The sequence below is a fragment of the Hyla sarda genome, chromosome 6, assembly GCF_029499605.1.
Source record: "Hyla sarda isolate aHylSar1 chromosome 6, aHylSar1.hap1, whole genome shotgun sequence".
NCBI classification, from domain to species: Eukaryota; Metazoa; Chordata; class Amphibia; order Anura; family Hylidae; genus Hyla; species Hyla sarda.
Window position 1 is genome coordinate 97546213 of NC_079194.1, and position 27497 is coordinate 97573709.

General features: G+C 41.8%; 1 protein-coding gene across 2 annotated transcripts in view; it reads left to right on the forward strand.

The window, feature by feature from the left end:
- PTPRG (protein tyrosine phosphatase receptor type G) overlaps positions 1-27497 on the forward strand; it is a 530620-nt gene that overhangs the window by 391256 nt on the left and 111867 nt on the right. For both annotated transcript variants that reach the window (XM_056524508.1, XM_056524509.1), the window contains one exon: positions 18889-19012. In XM_056524508.1, the coding sequence (XP_056380483.1) occupies positions 18889-19012 (124 nt within the window). The remainder of the gene's footprint in view (positions 1-18888; positions 19013-27497) is intronic.

Here is a 27497-nt window from a genome sequence, read left to right on the forward strand (position 1 = left end):
GCACTAGCACCGGGGACCAGGAGACTGGAGGTTTTTCTTTTAAGAGCAAAGCTTCTTGGCTGAATAAGTGCAGGACTGTGTATGGAATATAAATATATATGGACTGTATGTATCATACAGGTAGAATGTTTTTATTGCTTACATACAGACAGTTTTATTAAGGTGGAAAGATCATGTTTGCATTAATAGTGGCAGGTGGAATAAAGTTTGCGGGATTGTTTTGTATGTGTTTATAGTACTTTTAGGTCTACGATAGAGTATGTTAAGAGTTTTTTTTTTTAAGTTGTGGAAATATCTGTACCATTTACAAAGTATCTACCCACATAAGGAAACAGAAGTGTTAATAAATGTCCGCCTTTACTCCATAACATCTGCTCTGGACTAATTTTTATGTGATTTGGAGAATCGCATATCCACATATACAATGGTATTCATATCTTTAATAGCCGATTAAATTCATACTCATAATAGAGTGAAATCAAATGAATAAAAATAATTTTATTTTATGAAAATTGGTAAAATCACATTCCAGTGAGCAACATGTAGTGCTTTGGACTTCCATCATTTCTTCAATAGACTGACCTGGGATTTTCCGGCCCTTACAAGGAGAACACCCACTGGATGTATAAAAGAATTGCCATAAATATTTCCATTTTGGGTTACCTATTAATCTCTTATAGGGCTGGGCGGTATGACCAAATGTGTGTATCACGGTACTTTTTTTAACCTTTTGGCAGTTCCACGTTATATAACTGTATTTCCTAGCCCCCCCCCCCATATTATCAGCCCACATCCCCATTGGGGTACTACTCACATATGTCACCCGCATGCGCTGCCCTCCTCGTCCTGTTTGTCGCGGGCCGCCGGCGCTGGCACTCTATACTGTGCGGTATCTCTATGCCCGGGCTGCAAAAGTTAACAAAATAAACTTTAACTCATCTACGTCGGCCTTACTCTGGGGACGTAAATGTCGGACAGCCGTCAGCCTATCACTGGCCGCATCGATGTTCCGCCTCGGCCAGTGATAGGCTGAGCCCACTGTCATGTAAGAAGCCAGCTTCTTACATGACAGTGGGCTCAGCCTATCACCGGCTGAGGCGGAACATCACGGCGGCCGGTGATAGGCTGACGGCTGTCCGACATTCCCGTCCCCAGGAAACAAGTGAGGCCGGTACCGGACCAATGGGAGGGGAGTAATTTTTTTTTGCTTATTTTTTGCAGCCCGGGAATAGGGATACCGCACAGTATATATATAGCAGTGATTGCCAACCTGCGGACCTCCAGATGTTGCAAAACTACAACTCCCAGCATGCGGACAGCCGTTGGCTGTCCGGGCATGCTGGGAGTTATAGTTTTGCAACATCTGGAGGTCCGAAGGTTGGAGATCACTGGTATAGAGTGTCAGCGCCGGCGGCCGCAACAAACTGGACCAGGACGGCAGCGCATGCGGGTGACATGTGAGTAGTACCGTGATGGGGACAGCACTGGGCTTGGCTATTCATTCATTCCCAAGGGGGAGGAGCCAAACCGGTATTTCGGTATGGGTTAAAATTCACATCGTGCAGCACAAAAGTTTCGGTATTCAGTATGAACTGGTATACCGCCCAGCCCTAATCTCTTGTACCTCTTACCTGCCTATGGTCATCATTTTTGTAGACCTAAGACTTGGCTATGCCGTTTATATCCACCACTACTTTCTTTGGTCCCACAACGATCAGTATCCATTTGGAAATTTATTAACCTATATCCTCGGTCGATAAGGATGGATTGAGTTCTAAAAAAAAAGTTTTTCTTGGGATACACTTTAAAATAAATATAAGTTGTAGAAACTTCAGGGTGGTCTTTCTGGCACTGGCCCATTCTCAGGGTCCATTGGGGGCTTAACCAATCTCTTCCTATTTAGGGCAAACCTTAATTCATTGTAGTGACTACTGGCTTCTAGTACTGTTACAGAAAACTATTGATGGGTTGGTAACAAGTGGAAGGCTCTATGGAAAGTGGTTGTGTCTTTGGAATGAAGTTTTGATGAGAAAAGTCCTTTTAGTCATGAGACAACCACTTTAACCAGGCTTAAAAACTTTCTCCCCTATCCTCAGGATAGATGATAAGAAGCTGATCGGTGGGGATACGAACACTGTGAATAGAGTGAATAGAGCCGTTCCATTAACTTAAAGAGCAATTGACCCATTTCATTCACTCACAAATGACCCTGTTCCCGTGATCAGTGGGGGGTCCCGATGATCAGAACCCTACCACTCTGCTAGTTATTCCCACTTGTGTGGATACTGAATAACTTTGATTCTTGAGATAACTCTTTAATACATCTTATGGGCAGATCTTAGGCACCAGAAAAGTCCAGATCTATGGTGCAAAACCACCCGCACTTGTAGTTGAGCCAAACCCATAGATATTAAGTGCCGTTTTTGTTAGTGTAAAGCTAAGTATATATGACCTGTTTATTAAACATACCTACACTTTTAAACCTGCTACGCCATGGGAAGCTTTGCTGTTTTCTTTAAGAGTTTACAGAGATGGACAGAGAAATTAAAAATGTGGTTAGGAATAACTGATACACTGTAGATCCAACAATTGGTATGAAAGACCTTGTATTTATATTCCTTTATGCTCCCCCAGGTTCTTTTCTTTTCCTCTTTTGTACCTCCTTCACACACATGACTTTATTTAAGCCTAAAAAGGCCATCAATACCTGAACATTTTATTTGCTTATTTGTTTATTTTATATACCTTTTTTTGTGAATAGATTGTGTTTTAGTGAGTTTTTTTCTTATTTCATGTTTTTTTTTTGTGATTCATAGATGTGAATCAATTATTCCTCTTTCACATGTTTTGTAATGTGAAAAATTCCCCCAAAAAATTACACACACACACACACACACACACGCTTCATATTTTTATGTAGGAATAAAACAATCAAGATCTGTAAGGAAAAAATTGCCACAAACTATCTGAAAAACCTGCAATAAGTAGATCATACTGTAGAGTATTTAACATTTCCCTATATCAGTGCTCTCCAAACCCAAACTGTAAAATTCCAGATGTTTCAAAACTACAACTCCCAATATGCCTGGACAGTGCTTGGAGTTATGGTTTTGCAACATTTGGAGATTCATAGTTTGGAGACTACTGCTGTCAGCTAACCTCTGGCTTTAGTGATATTCTGCAAATAAATATGGTAAAAGTTCCATAAATTCAGCAAAATATAGAATTTTCAGATGTGTTAAACTGATATTTTACAAATTGTCATTTATATGTATTCTGCTCTACTGCCGTGGTCTCTAAACTGTGGCACTCTAGCTGTTGCGAAACTATAGCCCCCAGCATACCCTGACCGCCAAAGTTCTCTTTATTTTAACCAGTTATAGTGTTTCTTTAAGTATATTTCAATAGATCAATATCAGACACTGTTCCGCTTGTAACCTGCAGAGGGCAGCTCTGTGCTTTTCTGAGCTCTGAATTGTTAAGTAGACAATGAGATGAAGCAATTTATACACATCAGCTAAAGTATTTGACCTTCTGGAATTCATACTTTAGAATTAAAAATTTTCCCAGATTTTTTTTTTTTTATATTTTGTTTTATTTTGCATTTGATATTTATTTATTGAGAATTGGTTTGTTCAAATTAGCATAAGGGTCAGATCCTTAAATGTCAGATCTATGTCAGTCCTTAAAATTCGTCAAGACATTTTTCACCTGGAGGAAATTTAAGTCCTGGACGACCACAGGATAGCTGGATAGTGAAAACAACTCATATCATGGCTCAACTTGGTTCACGTTGTAATTTGTCAAAAAGCAGAGCATAGCTTATCTTGGGGAGGTTTAATGAGCTTGTTTGCTTTGAACAATCCCTAGTTTCTAAAATTGTCTTTTAAAGGGGTACTCCACTGTAAACCTCCTATCCTTTATCTAAAGAATAGGGCATAAGATGTCTAATCGTGGGAGCCAGCCGCTGGGGGCCCCCGCAATATCCTGTCCGGCAGTGGCGGTGTCCGGAGCACGGAAGGTTGGAGCACCATGCCCTCTCCATTAATGTCTATTGGAGGGGGCGTGATGGCTAGTACATAGCGGTCTCGCCTGCTCCCATAGACGTGAATGGAGGGGGTGTGGCGGCACACATCCACCAGTCACCCCAGCAGCGGAGAATCAGAAGTTTGAATGTGAGTGCGGAATCCCATAGAAGTCTATGGGCTTTAATTTGAGGTGGAATTCCCCAAGTGGAAATTCTGCCTTGTGACTAGACCCTTAGGCTAGGTTCACACTACGGAATTTCCGCCTGCAATTCTTCTTTAAATTGCAGGCAGAAATTCCGCTTACTAAAATATATAGTATAGTGAATGGGTTTCCATTTACAAATTCACACTTAGGAATTTGTGAAGCAAAATTTGTGAACGGAAAATCCAATTTGAAAATTGGCTTGCTCATTCTTCAGGCGGAAATACTCGCAGAACACATTGCAGTCTATTTGAGACTGCAATGTCCACGCGGTCCTAGCGCCGACTGATTCAATCAGTGCTGGCCGCACTTGGAATCTCCGGGCGGAAATTTTATTTTGCTGCATGTTTTTTGCAGCTGATTTTGCTACCCATTGACTTTAATGGGTAGGAAAATATGCAGCAGCAAAATATGGCACGTGTGACCTGACCCTAATAAATTATTTTAAAATGAACTGTATAAACCAGACAACACCTTTAGGTTCTGCTCTACAGACAATCTACAGTAAGTATGAGATCTCATCCCAGTGCTGGATTCAAACCTTATACACTGCTTTGTACTGCTCTACATGTCCTCCATGCTGCTGCTGCTTTTGAGACCATGCCATAGAGGTAAAGGGGATTAAGATCCCCTCTTATGTGTGTACAATGTACGAGAGACATCATAGCAGCTAGTCTCCACGCACTAAATTATAGAGAGAGAGCCTGCAAAGCAGTTATATATTAGCTAGAAATAGCGCTGCTACCCATAAACAGCTACCTGAAATGAGATATCCTTTAAAAACTGCCTTTTAAAATATTATTTTGGGTGAACTCCAAGCAAAACTCTTAACACAGTAAAATATTAACAGTAATGCGAAAAATTAAAAATATTTTTAGACAAAAATATAATAAAGATAAATAGGCATGAAATCCTCCCACAAAAAGCACACACATGCATAGGATAAGGGAAATCTAATGGATCACATGGATAGGCATATCCTGGTAAAGTGGTATACAACATAAATACCATGAATACAAAAAGTGACATCCCTAGACAGCTACAAAACCTTGTAAACCTAAGATGCATGTACCCCAGTACACGTTTCGCTCCTACAAAGCTTCTTCAGGGTGCATGAGGATATTAATATGTTGGATGGCAAGTCCAATTACAACCAGATTAATGTTCCCAGAATAAAATGATCTGAAACTGTGTCCAACAAGACTTGCCAACCCCAAGTTCATTTGTAATAGCCACCTGGCTCTGGATTTGGGGTCTAGTTGTATTCAGTTGTAGCTTGTGCACAATGACCTAATGTGTCCATTATATAAAGTATTTTGACCACAGAATATTTTACTGGCTCCAGTTATCGGCAAAGTGGCTCATTAATGCATTTCCAGGCCAAACATTAAGCAAGGCTGCAGCGAGGCACTTTAATGTTTGCGGGTAGTAAATATGGCCATTAATCATTGGCTTTGTGCAGTAATTTGTATGGCTTTATAATTAACTTTATCCCACGGTGTGAATGGAGATTTCTGCTAACATTTACTTTAATGTCTTGCCTACTGGCAATTTCTGAAGTAGTGCAAAGTGGTTCTTGAAAAAATATATATCCTCCTGCCTATCCTCACTTTAGGTTCAGACTGAGGCCATGTGAACACCTTTGAGACTTAAAAAACAAAAAGTCTGTTTTTACAGGCTAATTGCCTTTCAAACTGTCTTTTTTGTGCTATTTAGAATTTGTTTTGTTTATTTGCTACAGTTTATACTGTTATGCAATTTGTAAACAGCCCAAAAGACTTCTGAAAAAAATTCCAAACACTACTTTTTTTGAGACGTAAATGGCCTTAAATATGCCCCTGGCTCTTAATGGTCGCCTCTGTAATAAGAGTAGATGTAAAATGTAAACCAATCTGAGCTGGCAGATGTTTTACCATTTGAATTCAATGCAATGGTAACAATAAGGTGTTTCAAGATATAAAACGGCAATTTTTTAGACGTCATACTTCTAAAATAAAACCTGCCAGAATACTGTGTGCTCTGGCCTAATCCTCTGTTTGATACGGATTAGCTCAGCATCTTTGTAATACGGTTTATTTTTGTTTTCACTGAAGGCCTGTTCAAATTGGGATGTATGTTTAGCATGTACCCCAGGAAATCTCACAGCATATGCGTAAAGCCATACGTGTGATGTGAATACCGTATATACTCGAGTATAAGCCGAGTTTTTCAGCACGATTTTTCGTGCTGAAAACGCCCCCCCCTCGGCTTATACTCGAGTGAACTCTCCGCCTGTCAATCCCATCGGCTGTCCGGGCATGCTGGGAGTTGTAGTTTTGAAACATCTGGAGGTCCGCAGGTTGAAGACCACTGCGGCCTTCGTCATCATCCAGACCCCCCTTTAAGTTTTCTACTCGCCTCCCCTCGGTGGGAAGGAAGGGTGAGCTGGTCCGGGCCATCTATGCTGCAGGGACCGTCCAGTGGGGAGGGTTAGTCGTTCGGGACTGTCCATTTTCACCGGTAGGCCCTCTTCTCCACTCCGGGCCGGCCCCGGACTAGTGATGTTGCCTTGACGACGACGCACAGGGACGTCCGAGCGCAGCAGACGTACTTGCACATGAACGTCCCTGTGCGTCGTCGTCTGGATGATGACATTGGGGGAATGATGTATTTCCCACCCTAGGCTTATAGTAGAGTCAATGGGGGAGATTTATCAAAACCTGTCCAAAGGAAAAGTTGCCCATAGCAACCAATCAGCTTGCTTCTTTCCTTTTTAACAAGGCCTCTACAAAATGAAAGAAGCAATCTGATTGGTTGCTATGGGCAACTGGGCAACTTTTGTACAGGTTTTGAGAAATCCCCCCCAATAACTTTTCCTGGGTTTTTGGGGTGAAATTAGGAGCATCGGCTGATATTCGGGTCGGCTTATACTCAAGTATATACTGGTAGCTGCAATTGCCACCTGGAATTTATTTAATTTTTTTTATTATAAAACTTCTCTATTTATTAGTTTACAAATGTTTGACTCTGGATGGGCTGTGGATCTGAATAGTTCTTGAAATAGTTCTGTCCAAATCCCCTATTAGCTGGAGGGGAGGTTTATTTGCTCCCATTTGTTAGCTGGAGGGAAGAGGCGCAACAAAGAGCACCTCTAAGGCCTCGTTCACACTGCCGTCGGGCTCCGTTAGGTGGAGCTCTGTCGGCAGTTCCGTCAAGTTTAGTGGAGAAAAAAAGGGTACAAGCACAAAATTCCTGGAAAATTACTGGGTCACCAACTGACCCCATGCAAGTAAATTGGGGACATTGGGACCCGGTAGTAGCTGTTTGCATTTGACCCGTTTCAGGGTCCGATTGGCCAAAAATAAAAACAAAACAAAAAAACAGAAAGCTGCTGCTAAATATTTTTGTATGCTGCACAGAGCAAACATGATCTGAAGAAAAGTAAAATGATAGCAAGGAGAAAATATGAACCTTGTCGAATTTCGCCGATTTTATTTTTTTTTTCCTACAGCTGACATGATGATTTTGTGGCATTTTAAAGGGGTACTCCGGCGCTAAGACATCTTATCCCCTATCCAAAGGATAGGGGATAAGATGCCTGATCGCTGGGGTCTCGCCGCTGGGGACCCCGTGATCTTCCATGCCGCACCCCGTTAGAATCAGTCCCCGGAGCGTGCTCACTCTGGGTCTGATTACTAGCGATCACGGGGACGGAGCATAGTGAAGTCATGGCTCCGCCCCCATGTGATGTCACGCTCCGCCCCCTCAATGCAAGCCTATGGAGGGGGCTTGACAGCTGTCACGCCTCCTCCATAGGCTTGCATTGAGGGGGCAGAGCGTGACGTCACATGGGGGCGGAGCTTTTACATCACTATGCTCCGTCCCCGTGATCTTTTAATCAGATCCGTAGCGAGCACCTCCAGGGGCTGATTCTAACGTGGTGCGGCGTGGAAGATCACGGGGGTCCCCAGCGGCGGGACCCCTGCGATCAGGCATCTTATCCCCTTTGGATAGGGCATAAGATGTCTTAGTGCCGGAGTACCCCTTTAACATTAGGAGCATCATGGGGGAGGAAGTCCAAAATATCTGCAGGTTGCCAATGCCTGCTCTAGTGCAGTGGTTTTAAAATTGTGGACCTTCAGCTATTGCAAAACTTCAACCTACAGCATCCCTGGACAGCCAACTCCTTTATAAGCATGCATGGAGTTGTAGTTTTGTAACATCTGGAAGTCCAAAGTATGGAGACCACTGCACTAGTGCATGGTCTAAGAAGGATAGTGTATGGCACGAGGCCACCACACATCCATCCCTGTGTCATGCGTCAACCCTGAGGACCTTCACTTGCCACAACAGGGTATTTGTTTTGGCTGGAGTGCTCCTTTAACCTACAGTTCTGTTTCCCAGAGCAAGCACTCTTAAAGGAAATTTGTCACCAGTGTCACTTGCACTAACCTGTCTGTACCAACAGGTGGTGCAGTTGACACTGATGACAAAGGTACTTACCTTGTCCCGTTCCATGCAGGGAATCTCCGGTAATCGTCTTCGTTGGCTACAGCTCCGGGCCCGGCATGGGGCATGGGCAAAGCTTTGAGATGTCACTGCTGTTCTCTAGCACCGGGACCCAGCAGAGAGCAGCAGTGGTGACGTCACTAAGCTCCGCCCATGCCCCAAGCCAAGCCAGCCCTGGAGATGAAGATTACCAGAGATCCCCTGCACGGAACGGGACAAGGTAAGTACCGTTGTCATCAGTGTCACCTGCACTACCTGTCGGTACCGACAGGTTAGTGCAGGTGACAAGGGTGACAGATTTCCTTTAAAGCCACTAATACAAATTGTAAGTACTGGATTTTTTTTATAGAGTCCTTTAACAATAAGAAAGTTTGTGTCTGTCTGTCCTAATAACTCAGTGATAGCTTTGGCTCTTTTGACAATATTTCTGTATCGATTATATCTATTGATAGAATTCTAATTTTTAGTTTTTGTCTTCTTTTTTTTTTTTTTTATCATACATTACAAAAAAGATCTAGTTTGTTAGTGACTGGCATGAAACATATGTGTTTTTTTTCTTATAAACTGGCCATAAATGCCATAGCAATTCCTCCTGATAATATATGTAATTATGGTAATAAAATCATTCCAAACAAATCAAATCCAATCCAATTTTTTTAGGACTGGGTCTCAATTATACCCCCTTTCCAAATAACAGCATGCTTTCTAGTTCATGGGATTAGTCTGGTTTTACAGCTCAGTCCCAGTTACTGAAGAATTGGACTAAATATGGAAGTATGACAAACAATGTTTTAAAGGTATTTGTTTTTTACTGCAGAAAAATTTAAAGTGAATTTTCTCTATAAAGTGGTTGTATGTACTATGGGAAAATAATTCTGTGTGTGTGTATATATATATATATATATATGTGTGTGTATATATATATATATATATATGTATATGTGTGTGTATGTGTATATATATATATATATATATATATATGTGTATATATATATAATATGAAAGGACAAGGTCCGGCTCTAGGTTGCGGGTAAAAACTTCTTATTCCTTTATTTCAAGATTCTGCAGTACAGGGTAGACTTTCTACCCTGTACTGCAGAATCTTGAAATAAAGGAATAAGAAGTTTTTACCTGCAACCTAGTGCCGGACCTTGTCCTTTCTTCTACAAGTGAGTAGCCGGAGGCGGTACCGGACGGTCTACGGCACAGGTGGCGAGGTGGGCGTGCACGGGGTGAGCGACTCACAAATCAGCCTTGAGATATATATATATAGTGTCATGGTCGTAAATGTTGGCACCCCTGAAATTTTTCAAGAAAATTAAGCATTTCTCACAGAAAAAGGATTGCAGGAACACATGTTTTGCTATACACATGTTTATTTCCTTTGTGTGTATTGGAACTAAACCAAAAAAGGAAGGAAAAAACTAATTGGACATAATGTCACATCAAACTCCAAAAATGGGCTGGACAAAATTATTGGCACACATAGCTTAAAATTTGGTTGCACACCCTTTGGAAAAACTGACTGAAATCAGTCGCTTCCTATAACCATCAATAAGCTTCTTACACCTCTCAGCCGGAATGTTGGGCCACTCTTCCTTTGCAAACTGCTCCAGGTCTCTCTTATTGGAAGGCACCTTTTCCCAACAGCAATTTTAAGATCTCTCCGCAGGTGTTCAATGGGATTTAGATCTGGACTCATTGCTGGCCACTTCAGAACTCTCCAGCTCTTTGTTGCCATTAATTTTGGGGTGCTTTATGACGTATGTTTGGGGTCATTGTAGTTCTGGAAGACCCAAGATCTCGGACACAAACCCAGCTTTATGACACTGGGCTGTATAGTGCGACCCAAAATCCGTTGGTAATCCTCAGATTTTATGATGCCTTGCACACATTCAAGGCACCCAGTGCTAGAGGCAGCAAAACAACCCCCAAAACATCATTGAACCTCCACCATATTTCCCTGTAGGTACTGTGTTCTTTTCTTTTGTAGGCCTCATTCAGTTTTACGGTAAACAGAAAGATGTGCTTTACCAAAATGCTCTATCTTGGTTTCATCTGTCCACAAGATGTTTTCCCAGAAGGATTTTGGCTTACTCAAGTTTATTTTAGCAAAATGTAGTTTTGATTTTTTTATGTCTCTTTGTTAGCAGTGGGGTCCACCTGGGTCTCCTGCCATAGCATTTCATTTCATTTAAATGTTGATGGATAGTTCGCACTGATGCTCCCTGATCCTGCAGGACAGCTTGAATATCTTTGGAACTTGTTTGGGGCTGCTTATCCACCATCCGGACTATCCTGCGTTGACACCTTTCATAAATTTTTCTCTTCCGTCCACGCCCAGGGAGATTAGTGTCATGGATTGCAAACTTCTTGATAATGTTGCGCACTGTGGACAAAGGCAAATCTAGATCTCTGGAGATGGACTTGTAATCTTGAGATTGTTGATATTTTGATATTTTTCCACAATTTTGGTTCTCAAGTCCTCACAGTTCTCTTGTTCTCTTTCTGTTGTCCATGCTTAGTATGGCACACAGACACACAATGCAAAGACTAAGGGAACTTCTCCTTTTTATCTGCTTTCAGGTGTGATTTTTATATTGCCCAAACCTGTTACTTGCCCCAGGTGAGTTTAACGGAGCATCACTTGCTTGAAACAATCTTATTTTCCATAATTTTGAAAGGGTGCCAATAATTTTGTCCAGACCATTTTTGGAGTTTGGTGTGACATTATGGCCAATTTGCTTTTTTTCCTCCCTTTTTTGGTTTAGTTCCAATACACACAAAGGGAATAAACGTGTGTATAGCAAAACATGTGTTACTGCAATCCTTTTCTGTTAGAAATACTTCATTTTCTTGAAAAACTTGAGGGGTGCCAACATTTACAGCCATGACTGTATATATGCAGAATTATTTTTCCCATAGTACATGCAAATATATAAACATTTTTATGAATCTTTCTTTGCTTTATGAAACAGCACCACTCTTGCCCATGGATTGTGTTTGGCATAACATACATAAGACCGTTTTTCCCTAATTTCATACAATTGAATTGTGTGCATTGTACCCTTTGCTTCTTTGTTCCTCTCTGTCTCCTTAACCAATGCTATTTACCGTATTTTGCCAACTGTGCTGCTTTAAAATAATAAAATGGAGCACTGCAGTATTTTCTTCTTGGTAGCCTATAAAGATGGGTTCCCTAAATGTAAGTACATACATCCACCGCTCTAGTCATCTAACTACATGCTATACCACTTTTCCCAAACCAGGGTGCTCCAGCTGTTGCACAACTACATTTCCCAGCATGGCTTGCAGGGAGTTGTAGTTTTGCAGCAGCTGGAGGCACTCTGGTGTGGAAATACACTTTTCTATACAATATAATGCAGATGTGCTGCACACAATTGTATATTTTACCAGCACTATATAATGGTCCTGTACACCTGACTGACCAAAGATATAAAATAAATCTATGATGCTTGGCCCGGGAATGGAAAAAAACTGAAATAAAAAGTGTAAAAATTGTATAAATTGTTCTCAATGTGTAGTAATGAAACTGGTCCATAGACTTTGATCACTAATGATGAACTTGTAAGAACTTTCTATATGCAGTGAACTCTGTATTGTAACATATTGAGGTAAATGAATAAAGGTCTTAATACTCTTTCACCTGCTTAATGCTTGTTCATTTCAAGCAGCGTCACCCCCATCTTTTCACCTTTCATGCCGAGTTCATACTGCACACACTTTCCATGCTGCTACCTGGAGGACAGAAGGGCCTGCATCGGAAATGGCAATGGGGCTTCACTGATGCTGGTTCATCCCTCTTTCCTCATCTCATCCTGCTCTTGTTGGCCGACAACGTTCCCATCTATTGTTATGGAGAAAAGCCACCGCCCATTGCCTTTATATTCTGTCACAAAACACTGTAATGCCCGTACAGGTCCATAGCACCCATTGGGTTGGTTAGAAAGACGCCGCCATCCACTGTCTTGGGTTCTCCTTAGCACTGAAAGCAAAGCATCTAAAGCTATCCATCATAGAAAAACAGGCTTTGGAAATTAAAAGTTGTCACTTTCCTGTCACCAACAGGTTATTACCATATATATATATATACCTAGAGCTACAGAAAGAAGAATATAGAATTTGCATTAGTTTGGTCATCTATAGACTAAGCTCAACTTGGTCAAGGATCAACTTCTTTGTCTTTCTTGCTTTTCAAAACATTTTCAAATTTTTCTTTAAAGGAATGCTAAACATAGAAAATGCATCAAGAATATCCAGCTCTTCCTTCCTAAATCTCATCCTTTCCTCTGACCCTGCTGCAGCAGGAGCCTCCCCCTTTGCAGTAGAAAAAAGGGTTGGGCTTAACCAACTTTAAAGGAGTACAAAATGCTTTCAAACGAACAGGGCCCAGAAAGTTATAAATATTTGTACATTACTTCTATTTAAAAATCTTAATCCTTCCAGTACTTATCAGCTGCTGTATGCTCCAAAACTTGACAAGTTTAGTTCTTTCCAGTCTGACCACAGTGCCTCTGTCCGTATCAGAAATGATCTAGGGTATGAGCAAATCTACAGAGAAATACTCTGTTTCTGACACGGAGAGAGGTGTCAGTAGAAAGCACTGTGGTCAGACCGTAAAGAATTACACAACTTCCTCTGTAGCATACAGCAGCTGATAAGTACTGGAAGGATTAAGATTTTTAAATAGACATAATTTACGAACTTTCTGGCACTCTGTTTCCTGCCAAAGATGGATCAGATCAGCAGAAGATTAACCATGTGGTTCCTGCATGATTTCTACAAGGCTGTTTCAGAATTATTCATAAAATTGACAAACATATCTAAGTCTAGTGTTCCATCTTCTGACATGTTATACATTAGCGGCCCAGTGATGATTTTATAAACTATACCTCAAATATTTATATCTAAAGTCAACAGTTCTGCCTGATAAATGATGTGAATTTCAGCTTTTTGCCAGTGTCATATCATGTGTGTGATGGTATTACCTGCGGACTTACCTCAAGTCTAATGACCTGAACTGAAAGTATTAGGGAGCTATGAGGTTTTCTGTTCGGATCAGTAGATCGGTGGTCGGGACGGATTTAGAGCCGGACTACGGACTTAAAAATGCAGCTGTATTATGCATAATGTCAAATCTGTTTTAACAGTTCTGGGAAATTCTGTCCCTTAAAATTATCTGTGAACGTTATAACTTATTGTGTAAAATGGAACTCTATCTCAGTTAAGCTGTTGCCATAACCCCAACCCCCAAGACAAACCCGTAACGTCTGTTCATGTTGATGCCCTGGTAAATTCTTAGAGCAATTTACAAGTCTGGCATTTTTACGATCGAGCATTTAACTGCAGCCACTTTGGCTTCTCCTCTTGATCGTCCTCCTCCAAAGACTAATATTTAGTGTCTTATATTCTGCTTGTGGAAATATTGTTAGCGTTGGATTTAAATATACATTACAAATTAATGATGGCATGTCAAAATTTTACTGCCTTGTTTATTAACACTAATAAACTTACTTTCATTAGGACGTTATAAAAATCAGTACAAGGCACCATTTTGACTATATAAAGCTATCTTTTTTCATTTTTTTTTAAAGGCATCTGCTTTAGAAAAATATAATTTCCCAAAGAAATGCAGTAAGCCAATAGATGCGGTAAGGCCTTTAGGTCAAAGTACATATAATTAAATTTTTTATTTATAAATAAAAAAATATAATATTGTTTTAGTGATGTCCAAAATGTAATTGCTCGCATCAGCCATTGGGGTTCACATTCCAGTTTGTATATCTCAAGTACGCATACCCTCTAAGATAATTTCAGATGACCATAATAGAACCACATTTTATTAACCTGGTTCTTATGAATATGATCATAAAATGCAACCGCAATATGGCCATCTGAGACATACTTTAGAGAACTTAGTCACTGATTAACTACAGGGTGTACATGTTTGAGTACTATATGTAATGGAGGAAACCAGAGCACTGGACTACACTGGTGCATAGCTATAGAGGATGCTCATAAACGAGTCACCTTTATGGCCCTAGTACTTGGGGGGGGGGCAAAAAGTATCTACCACATAAGAAGACACCTGTACCCTAAATGGCACATAGTAATCAGGTGGCCATGTTGCAGATTTCGCACTGGGGTTCAAGAGCTTCAAGTTGCCTGTCTGTGACCACAGGATCCTTCAGAGTACTTGGAAACTTCATTCAGATGCCTACCTTGTTGGATTCAGACCCAAGGCTCTTTTATTGGAAGGCAGCCATGTTAACCTCAGGCCTTCCCAATTGCCAAGCAAATAATGTAAAGAGGAGAGGGTACAATAAATTACTCGCAATGCACTTGGTGCTGTTGCCGATGAATAACGTCCAACTGTTTTGTTGTCATTGAATTTTATGACTTTTTTTTTTTTTGGGGCTCAACTACTGTTTAGTTTGTAACTCAGTGTGAATGATGTCTTATGCTCTCCGTAACATCTAGGGTTGTAGATTTGCGGTTTAATGGTTTCCATGCGGTCTGGTGCACCGTTGTATGTTGCAGTCTGAATCACATACTGTTTTAAATGTGTCTTCATCTGATATGTTCTAATGTTGTGCTTGTTTATGTTACTTTATACGCTCTTGAGAATTGTTTTGTTAACATTTTTGTTGTTTTATGAGTTATGAATTGACCAGGAGCCTAAACTCAATGTGGATCTGTTTGTTTTGAGACCAGATCACATAGGATGCAAGCTATGAGATATACATTTGTTTTGCTTGGTGATCTGGAATCGAGTGTCCTTGTCTGAGAGCATTTTCCCAATTTTAAGATATTGATGAACTGTTTTGGCCATCTTTTGGACATGTCCTTCATGGTGTCCTAAATGGCTCATGGATTGTCTAAAATTGCATATGATAAGCACAGTGCACACTTTGTTAAAACAGACATACAGGTGAAACTTGAAAAATTAGAACATCGTGCAAAGTTAATTTATCTCAGTAATGCAACTTAAAAGGTGAAACTGATTTGAGAGAGACTCATTACATGTAAAGCAAGATAGTTCAAGCCTTTATTTGTCATAATTGAGAGGATTATGGCTTACAGCTTATGAAAACACCAAAGCCCCCCCCCCCCCCCCCCCCCAATTACTATGATTTGGGGAGCCGTGTCATCTGCTGGTGTTGGTCCACTGTGCTTCATTAATTCCAGGATCAACTCATCTGTCTACCAGGAGATTTTGGAGCACTTCGTACTTCCTTTCTTTTTGAGTTGCATTGATGAAATCCAATGGACTTTTGCACGATATTCAAATTTTTCGAGTTTCACCTGTATATTTCAGGCTGTCTTTATCCTGCACCACACCTAGTAGTGGCAGCCACTGAAGAACAAATGTCACTTGGTCAGTGACACTTGGGTCTAGTGCCACAGTAGAAGTTCACTCCTTCACATATCTAAAGGGACTATATGAAGATTTAAACAATTACCCAATCTCCTTTTAGAACATTGAGCCATTGTATTTGAGAAACAGATCTACACAATGCTCTCCACTACCCTTATCCCTATTATTGTATTGTAAAATAGAGATGAAGATTGGCACTCACCAATGCTTCTTGTATTGTTCAGACGGTATCAAAAACACACAGGTTCAAGGGATTTCAGACACCAGAGACGTTTTTGATAATGTCTGAACAATAAAAGTATTTTGTTACGCAAGATATTGAAGAGTGTCACGCGTTCATTTTGTGCCAATTTATGGAGTTGAGTACCCCAGTATAGCAGACTGCTTTGTAAGTCTGAGCCAAACTTACAATGTTGTCCACTCATTGAGTGTTTTTTAACCTGACATTGTGATCTGCTGTGCCAAACACTCGATTTGACTATCATTGTATTGCCTTGCCTAGCCTAAGTCAACCTATCAGGTTTTTCCCATAACATTTCTAACCTGCCCTACAAAAATGTTAGAAATAGGTCACCATGAGCTACCATTTAGCTTTATATAGGACATTTTTGTAAGAAACCCCATGCCCTATCCATGTGATGATGATCCACAGAGCTATGTCGTGTTAGATTAGATCATTCCATTCTAATTAAATCTCAGACATGTCTAAAAGTCAGCTTTCGCCTCTGTAAAAAGTTCACGCTATCCCCATGCATTTGACTGATTAGCCCCCTACAAGACTTGCCTTTTAAAGGGCAGGATCTGTAGCTGCTGATAACTGGCCTAGATTTGCAAACAGAATAAACCCCTGCTGTGCTATCGGCCGTGCCTTCCCTATCTCTCCCTCTCTGCTTTCCTGCCCAGTGTCTTCCTGCGTCGCCTCTTTTGGTTCTGTTGGGTGTTTATTCTGGATTCTGCTGTCTTGCTGTGTGACACCTGGCAACTTTCTGTAATTAGTTCCCTGGCAATTCATAACTGGTCTATAATTGAGTTTCCCATTCATAAATGCCATTGAGGTGAATTATAATACCGGGGAATGTCGGCTCAGCAGTGTTATGAATGAGGCTGCTCTCCTGCCTTATGCTCCTAGATTTTCTACAGCTGACTTAGTGCATTTTATATATTTGAAACGCCAAGTCAACATTTCATATATGCATATGAATTATGAGCAAATAGGTTTATGTTTCATAACCCACCATGGGAATAGGTTAAAAATGCCTCTGTTAGGCCGTTCACCCTTGGGTCATGGCTTCTATTTGGAATGGAACCATGCCAGCTGTGCTGGATCATTTTCCAAGAGGATATCTACAATACTGACTGGCCTTACTGATTAAAGGGAGGGTGTCATCAGACAAGTTTATGTTAAACATTTTTAAGGTCTTTCAGTCTTGTTTTGTTTTTATATAATGTTCGTTGTCTTTACCAAGTAAATAAAACCTTCTTGTTCTGTAAGGTTAGGGTCATAAGGAGCACCAACAGCAGTCACAAGAGCGAGCTCCCTGCTGTAGCCGGGTAGGTCTGTGTTCCTGCTCAAAGTGGCTGCGCATCTGCTAATAGCAAGCACTATTTGTACAGCAGGTAATCTGCCACTACGGGCAATCACACAGATCTACCCAACCGCAGCAGGGAGCTCACTCTTGTAACTTCCGTCAGGGCATCCACAGTGTGCAGGATGCACTCCTTGTGACCCTACTCCTAAAACAAAAAATGTTTCAGCAGTCTCTTCACTATCATCACAGGCAGGATCACAATGAAGAGTGACACCAGTAGATGGGTAAGATGGGATCAGGTCTTTCACAGGTCACAGAGAATGCCTTAAAGGGGTACATAAACATCTTATCCCCTATCCAAAGGATAGGGGATAAGATGCCTGATAGCGGGAGTCCCGCCGCTGGGGACCCCCGGGATCATGCACGCGGCACCCCGCTTGTAATCAGTGCCCGAAGCGTGTTCGCTTCGGGTCTGATTATGGTCGACCGCAGGGCGGGCGGCGTGTGACGTCACGCCTCCGCCCCCGTGTGACGTCACGCCTCCGCCCCCGTGTGACGTCACGCTCCTCCCCTCAATGCAAGCCTACGGGAGGGGGCGTGATAGCTATCACGCCCCCTCCCGTCGGCTTGCATTGAGGGGCGGAGCGTGACGTCACACGGGTGTGGAGGCGTGACGTCACGCCGCCCGCCCTGCGGTCGACCATAATCAGACCCGGAGCGAACACGCTCCGGGCACTGATAACAAACGGGGTGCCGCGTGCATGATCCCGGGGGTCCCTAGCGGCGGGACTCCCGCGATCAGGCATCTTATCCCCTATCCTTTGGATAGGGGATAAGATGTTTAAGCACCGGAGTACCCCTTTAAACACTTTACTTCAAAGGTCACTGAGTCAAACAAAATGGCCCAGATTTATCAAACAGTGTGAGAGAAGAAATAGTGATTTTCCCACAGCAGCCAATCACAGCTCAGCTAAGGCTCTGGTAAAGTGAAAGCTGAGCATTGATTCGTTGCTGTGGGAAAATCACTCTATTTTTTTCTCACACGTTTTGATATATCTCAGTCCATCTCAGTGGGTGTTACTATACAAGGGTCTTACATGTTTTGTTGATGTTTGTTATGTATACTGTATATGTAAATGATCTTTGGGTCTCAGGTACACAGCAGTGAAGCCACAAAAACAGCTGATGACTACTGATGATCGACCTTGTTCTTAAAGTTTTTATTGTAAATTTGTTTCACAGGTAACTCAAGCATGGAGAGTCGCCCTTCCTCCAACAAGATGGAATGGATCGTTCCCTTAATGGTGGTCTCTGCCTTGACTTTCTTCTGCTTGGTCCTTCTCATCGCTGTGTTGGTCTACTGGAGGTGAGGCTTCCAGAGATCATTTGTTAGGATTTGTGCTGTGTTCTCATATTGTGGTAAAAAATGCAAAAATTTTAGAAGAATTTAGAAGATGTTGAGAGCTTTCTCATGGAACACATTTACTCTACACTTTATATTCACCGGCCAGGTTAAGGGGGCACAATGCTCGCTTTGCGCTCTAAAGTGCTCGTGCACACAGTGAATGCATCACCGCTCACTACTTGTACAAGTAGATGCCATTAGGGAACTGGTACTGAGCAAAGGGTGTTGGTTTTTTCTGCTTTCTAAAGGGGTTATCCAGAATTAGAAAATCATAGCTTCTTTCTTCCAAAACTAGCACCACACCTGTCCTCAGGTGGTATGTGGTATTACAACTTGTCTTCCTGCACAGCAGTGGAACTGCAATTCCACATACAAACTGAGTGCATGAGTTGTGTTGTGCTGGAAGTAAACAGCTATGTTTTTCTAATCTTGGATAATCCCCTTTAATAAAAGCCAAAGCCCAGCCAAAAAAAAACCTAAAAATTATAGCATTACACAGACCTGTCAAATGTTTTGAGTTTTTAACATTTGAGCACTTCCAAGGGGCAGTGGGGGATATCGGCGCTGGCCAAGATCGGACACGTCCGGTGAGTAAAAGATGTTTTATTCAAATGCAACACGTTTCACCGCACTTAGGTGGCTTCATCAGGATGCATTTGAATAAAACATCTTATACTCACCGGATGTGTCCGATCTTGGCCAGCGCCGAAATCCCCCACCGCCCCTTGGAAGTCCTCACCTGTTGAATATTGCCTAGGTCGGGGAGGCTGCAGACCAGATATACGCTCTCATCCACGCAGACATTTGTTGTGTGTGAGTTCACACAACCGCCTTCGGTAAGGGTTTTTTACCACTTTAAATTGGACCCTGGAGTGGCGGTTTTACGCTATGGAGCGTTCTTCTTTCTTGTTTAAATGTCTTGAGTGTCATTGCGGAGACCCTCCCCAACTTCTTGCTGGGAGAAGCACATGACTGAACATCTTCAATCCCTGGCTTGCCATTTGGTCCAACTTATTGCAGGAGATGGGCTCTATAGACGTAAAGGGGTACTCCGCTGCTCAGTGTTTGGAACAAACTGTTCTGAATGCTTGAGCCGGGAGCTTGTGACATCATAGCCCCGCCCCCTCGTGATGTCACGAGCTCCCGGCGCCAGCTCCAGTGTTTGGAACAGTTTGTTCCAAACGCTGAGCAGCGGAGTACCCCTTTAACAAGTAGCCTGTCTCTTGCACTGGGACAGATCAAATGGCGAACCAGGGAGTGAAGCGCATAGCCGTGTGCTTCTGGTTATATCGATGTGGGGATTTCAACACAGACCAATCAGAAATATGTAATGTAATGCCATTTGTTCTTATTTTCCCTACTTTTATACACAACCTGCTTTAGAACAGTACTTCTAAGGGTTTTATATTATTACATAAGCGCTGCCACAGGTTTCCTATCTATAGGAAATCCTTAAATCATGACCTGTTGGAGGTTCTGGAGCACTGGATATGAGAAACCGGTGTAAAAGTAATCCGGCCGAGGAGATAATTCTCAGTTTAATGAAGGTGGCCAGGCTAATATCCACATTATCCATGCAGTGGACTTTATCCATAGATCACAGCTTGGTTATCATGCAGATTTCACTTTGAAGTTCTTTCATTTTACATTTCTCCGGAAGGCAGAATTTCCTCAGATTTAAGTATAGTATGCTCACTTTTGATGTAATATTTTTTGACTCTGTGCCAGGGTAAAGTATACCGTGTGTCTAAAGCACTCCAGCATTCAAATTTTGAAAACTAATTTAAATGTCAACTTTTTTTTTTTTTTTTTTCGGGATTGGGCGTGAGTAGCGGCGATGTATTCTAACATGTCATTCTGCTCAGTCAGCCATGATCACAGGCCATTGTGAGAGGTTTTCTTCTGCATCCCGCCTGGCATTTCGAGTTTGTTGTGTCTTTTGAAGCAGGCAAGGATATTAAGCAAGTCTTTTGCTTATTAACTTGCTCATTTTGCTTACTCATTCCAGTACAAGCATGGTATTCATTACGAGGCTGTTTCTCAATGACAAATCCAGTTATAGATGGAAAAATAATGGTATTAATGTGTTCTATAGTTATGTCAAATTGCCAATGTTTCTGCCTTTGATCTGTCTATCATTAGATCTAGGACTTTGCTGACTATCGTTATATATCTGTCATGTAACTATTGTATCGGTAGGTTCTGACCTATCCAACTACTGTGAGGTAATTATTTAATTTATTTTTTTGTTGTTTACCTAGAGCTAACTTATTCCATACATTGTCATTATTTACAGAAGTCTCTGACCCCAATAAGGCCCACATACCCAATCACATATTGGAGCCAATCTGACCTGAGACCCAAGACCGTAGAACTGCAATTCAACAGTGCTAACAATTGGGTTCTCTCAGAACTCTCCTATATTGGCCAGATAGGGTTCTTCTCACTTGATCTCAATGGAGCATATTGTAAAGCTGCTTCCAGCATTAGCCCACTAAAAGCTGATGATATGGGGGTCAGCTTGTTGTTGAGGGTCCTAACAAAAAGAATGGGTATTGCCCAAGTCTCCTTAAAATGGTCTGTTTAATTTCCTTTTCAAACAGTCAAGGACACAGACAGAGAAGAGACTTTTGCAGCTTCTATGGCCACAGTCCTCCTATCTTGAAACAGAAGAACTGACATTTTGTTGACACCTTTCATCACCATATCAAGTACTGTTTAGGTAGAAGATCTATGCTGGTTAAAGGGGTTGTCCAGGAATAGAATAGGTCTAAACTGGGGGCACCTTTTAAGCCTCTGTTTTACTGAAAATGCCTTTTAAATGTCCATTTTCCATCCAGCCGATCATAAACTTCTCCCTGTGTAGTCTGGTTTGTGGGACTGTCCAGTCAAAATGACAACTGTTAGCAAGTATGGACTAGGAGATGCTTCCCGGCTCATTATGGGGGTTATGGTAACAAGTTACAACCAAGTTTATGCTTGGCTTGTTCTTTTCTTCTCCTCCCTTTTTAGAACTGTAGTTTGGACTACCACAGTAAGGGATCGTGGGATCCCCAATATTTATCTATTTTTCCCAAACGAACTATAGCCAAAGGATATTGTTTGTGTCCTATGTAAATGACCATACATTTTGCATGGTTAGAATAGCCTAATAATTTGTGCATACTTACACACCCTGCTCCCCCCCAACACAGTTTTCCCGATTGCCTGGTCTCCACCGCCATCCTCCTCTTTGAGTTTTTTTACTTTCTGTGCAGACAGGAAATGCCTGTTCAGCGTCTGATCTCCATGCTGTCAATTCTCATCTCTACAATCTCAATATCTACACTGTTCTAGTAAAACTAACAGACAAGGAAGTGATTTTTTTTTTTTTTTACGAGTAAATAAAACAAGAGCTGAGAATCCAGTAAACATTCCGTCGCCTCTTCTGCATTCGTTCCTAATTAGAAATGTTGATATTTCACAGTTTCACCTAAAACCTGCGAGTATTTGTGTTGTTAAACATGCAAATTGTGCCATATGCCAGTGGCTGGAGGCTGTATACTGTCAGTGTGTGTTTCATAGCTGAAATAATAGATGGAGATTTACTTTGCAGACAGATGTGCGTAACGTGCAGGGAGTGGGGGGGGGATTTTTCATTAATGGGATAAGCCACAATAAGGTTCAAAATAACCTGAAAAACCAATGTCAAGTATATAAATTAGAGTAAGACCAGGACTTATAAAATGGCTTTGAGTGCCCCAGAAACAGGAGCGCTCCTCATTATCTTCCGGGAGTCATTTGCATTTAAGAGCTTGATTTGATGGCGGCGTTCAATTTCAGGGGAAGAGGTAAATCAGCCATTTTCCCAGATCTCAGTGTTCATATTTCACACGGAGGAAAATCAAATGGCAAGTGATGGGCTCCGAGCAGTGATTTGTGGGAGCGACTGGTTTCTGAGCTTGGGGTGGCAGATCAGTGGGATTCATAATTTGTTACGGATTGTGCAGCAATGAAGCTCTTACTCGGTCCTTGTCCCTCTATCTTAACAGCTGCAGCTGTGTTTCTCTAAATATCAGTTCTGGATGTAAACACATTAGCACTGCATAAACACCTTGATTTACTAGAGGGGAAAAAGGAGCACAGAGACAGACGGAGCGTGCACATCCATGGTGTTAATCATAATGCAGTCAACACCACACTTTTCTTAGATGGCTATTGTTTCTTTCATATGCTTACATATATTTAGAGAGGATCTGTTTTCAGGCTATACTGCCATGTCTGATGAGATCCTCATCCTTATTTGTAACGCAACTTAGAAGTACCCAAAGCGGTCCTTCACATTTCTAGGATAAGCAGACGTGTGTGTACATGAGTAGCAGGGTTTCTTATTATTATGGGGGAGATTTATCAAAACCTGCCCAGAGGAAAAGTTGCCCAGTTGCCCATAGCAACCAACAGCTTACTTCTTAAATTCTTAACAAGACCTGTGAAAAATGAAAGATGCAAGCTGATTGGTTACTATGGGCAACTGTTCTTCTGGGCATGTTTTGATAAATCTCCACCTATACCCTTAGAAGTAGTAGATTCTGCTGTCCTATGTCTTCAAAAGCACACCTTAAGAAGCAGTAGCAGCATGGAGAACATTATAGAGCAGTACTGAGCAGTGTAAGCTGTGAATCCAGCATTGGGGTTTAATATAGTTCTCAGTACAAGCTGCTGCAGTCTTTCCATGTGTCTGTCTCCAGCCACCGCCTCTATTCCACCTGGTAAGTTGTGAAAGAGGCATTCATACATTACAAAGTTTGTTGCATTCACCTGTACTATTGATTTATGCAATATGTTGAAAGTGTATTGACTATTTAAGGAACAGTCACCTTAAAAATAAGATTAGGGGCTAATACTGTTATAGGAAAAAAAAAAATCCTCTTTCTGTATAAATTCCTCCATGGTTTTCAAAATTTGTGCATTCCTAAGAACCTTCATGATTTACTTCCAGGGGATGAAAAACGTTCTTGGTTGATACGCAGGTGCACAGCTTGTTTCTGTACAGTTATCAGAGCTTGTAACAAACTAAACAAATAACCCGGCTGGTTATTATGTGCTGGAAGTAATAAAAAAAAAAATATTCATATTCAATGACTGCAAGCAGCGATCTTAAGAACTGAGGAGAAATAGATGCTGGAAATATATTGGAAAATTTTGTAATGTTATATAACTTTATGGCTTTACTGACGGCTGATCTTGCCAAAATAATCTCTTTGAGAAGGTTTGGTAGGTAAGGTTAGTATGTTTGTAATATTAATATTGTAATATGGAAAATGTTTATCTCTACCAGCTTCTTGTCTAAACAATGGGAACTGCAGATAAATGTTCCCAAATGTAAAAACAATGCACTTGGAGAGAAGGAATCCTCCATCATAGTAGGGCTGGGCGGTATGGCCAAATATGTGTATTGCTGTATTTTTGTAAGTTATGGCGGTTCCACGGTATAGAACGGTACCCCCCCCCACCCCCCTTTCCCCAAAAAAATATTAATTAGGCCAGCGCTGCGCTGTCCCCATCAGGGTACTCACATATGTCACCCACAAGCGCTGCCCTCCTCGTCTTCCTGTTTGTTGTGGCCACCGACGCTGACGCTCTATACTGTATCCCTATGCCCGGGATGCAAAAGGTAAACAAAAATAAACTTTAACGCATGTTCCTAAGTCGGCCTTACGCTCTTCCTGGGGACATGAACGTCGGACAGCCGTCAGCCTATCACCGTCCGCAGCGATGTTCCGCCTTGGCCGGTGATAGGCTGAGCCCACTGTCATGTAAAAAGCTGGCTTTTCCGACGTTCCATTCCCTAGGAAGCTGGTCCAGACCGACGGGGAAGATGAGTTAAAGTTTATTTTGTTTACCTTTTGCAGCCCAGGCATAGGGATACATTATAGAGCAGTGGTCTTCAACCTGCGGACCTCCAGATGTTGCAAAACTACAACTCCTAGCATGCCCGGACAGCCGTTGGCTGTCCGGGCATACTGGGAGTTGTAGTTATGCAACATCTGGAGGTTGAAGACCACTGGTATTGAGTGTCAGCGCCGGCGGCCGCAACAAACAGGAAGACGAGGAGGGCAGCGCTTGCGGGTGACATGTGAGTACCCCGATGGGGATAGCGCAGCGCTGGGCTAATAAATAATTTTGGGGGGTGGGGGGGCAGAACAGCACTCCAGGTCACATATGATTAGTTCCCCGATGTGGGGACAGCAGCAGCGCTGGGCTGATAATACATTCGTTCCCGAGGTGGAGGGGCCAAACTGCTATTGCGGTATGGGTTAAAATTCATATCGTGCAGCACAAAAATTTCGGTATTCAGTATGAATCGGTATACCGCCCAACCCTACATCATAGTATTGTATTTGCATTTCAGTGTTAGTGAAGACTTCAGAAGAGAAGGGTTTTGTGGTAGTGATTCCTGACAGCCTCAAAATGAACCAACAATCAATTCAGACATTAGGGGAATGCAGGTTAAATGCTTGGCTGCAGAGCTGGTGCTATAACCAGAAGAAGGAAGGGGGATTGTAATCCCAATATACAGAGCTCTAGTGAGACTACATCTGGAATACTGTAGTGATACAACCACTGATGATGTAGTGATACAACCAGATCTCTCTATATTAGTCATCCCTCTATATTAGTCATCCCTCTATATTAGTCACTCACTAGTTACAGCTTTAGATCCCAAGCCACATCCTTACATAGTTAGTTTCTAACCCTGTTGTTTGCTATGGAAATTGAATGTGGTTTTATAGGGTGGGATATCTAGTCAGGGCCACTTTTTTCATCCCAGTTGAGTTTTTCTTGATATTTTACTTTAGCAAAGTGACTTTGTAAGTTTAATTATTCTGCAGACTACAGTACTGAGCGGTATGAATTGTCAGCCTTAACCCCTTGCTTTTACCTTGTCACCTGCTTGTGCAGAATGAATTCTCTATCAGCACCTGATAACATCTTCTGGAGCTGCTAATTGATGAGCTGCTGAGAAGAAAAACATCTACATCAAATCCAGAAACAGACGTCCAATTTCATCCAGGAATTGAGAGACACTACATTACGTGTACAATTAAATTTCCCCAGCTCCCCAGTGACCTCTATTAAAGCAGCATTGGCTCCACCGACCCTTGTGAGACTCAGGAACATAAATTGCATATGCACCTTGGCTCTCCGTCATCATTCATTACAGGTTGAATAGCAGCGGTATTAAATTCCCAATGCCAAAAGCGGTTCTGCTGCCTGTTAATCTCAAAAACTTCCAGGGTTTCATCAATATATTTATGGAGTGTCTGTCTTTTAGTAACTTTAAGTTTAAGAGATTAAGCGAATCTACTAGAGGGTGATAGGAAAATTAGAAGTTATGGTAGATTCATAGGACATAGGCCTTTACCTGCAGTAAATATCCTCAATGAACTATCTTGGTGTACTATCTTGCCTCCATGTCAAAGAAAGACATGTCCATAGTACAAAGACATTTCGGAGCCAATTAACTTCTTAGATTGAGCATAGGAGGACGTTAAAAGTTATTATATTTTGTGTCCTAGTATAGTTTCCTCAGAACTTTAAAAGCCGAGAAACGTACTCAATTCACCCAACTGCAAGAAAATGTGTCACACTGCAAAAGGATGCGGCCCGTCGCAAGCCCTTCTCTGAAAGGAGAGAGGCCCCCAACAAACCTACCCTTTCCTTTCAGGACAGAAGGCACCTGCAAGGGTCCAGGTTCAATGTCCCTTTATGCCGAAGCTACTAAGGGACCACAATTGCATCAACCTAGGCGTTAACCAGGGTATCAGCCAAGGAGTTTTATACAGATGGCATCCCTGCCAAAGCAGAGGATGCCTGAGGGTTACAGGGAGGTGAGGAACCTAATGGCCACACACACTTCCCCTAGACCGGCAGGAGGGACACCCAGAAGAGCTATCGCATCCTGACCAATCCTAGTGACAAATACAACACAAAAAGGGGCACAGTGACTAACAAAAAATAATAAATAAGAAATGTGTGCAGTATATACTGCCCGGACATCTGGATGGATCTATATAAAAATTCTCCAATCCTAGCCAAAAGGCCGAAAATCAAGAGGTGAAGTGCCAAAGGTGAAGAGGCTGGTGCCAGTTGAGCTTTGGGAACACAACTGTGTGAATGGTGGTAGTCAGATTACTCATCTGATGATCTCTGTATAAGCCCTAACAGTAGGTATGGTCCTTCATATCAAAGCACAGGACTAATTTTTCTCATAGTTTATGAAGTCATTAAAGCAGTACTCCCTGGGAAATGTATGTCTCCGGCACTACCTGTAGGTCCACCTTCTAAAGAGACTTGACCTGAGTCAGCAAAATCATATGAAGGCAGCTTTGTTTTGTACTTCTTGATCCCCACCAGTATAGGGTTGGTTGTTGATGTGGGAAATGCTTTTTCAGTAGTATCACAA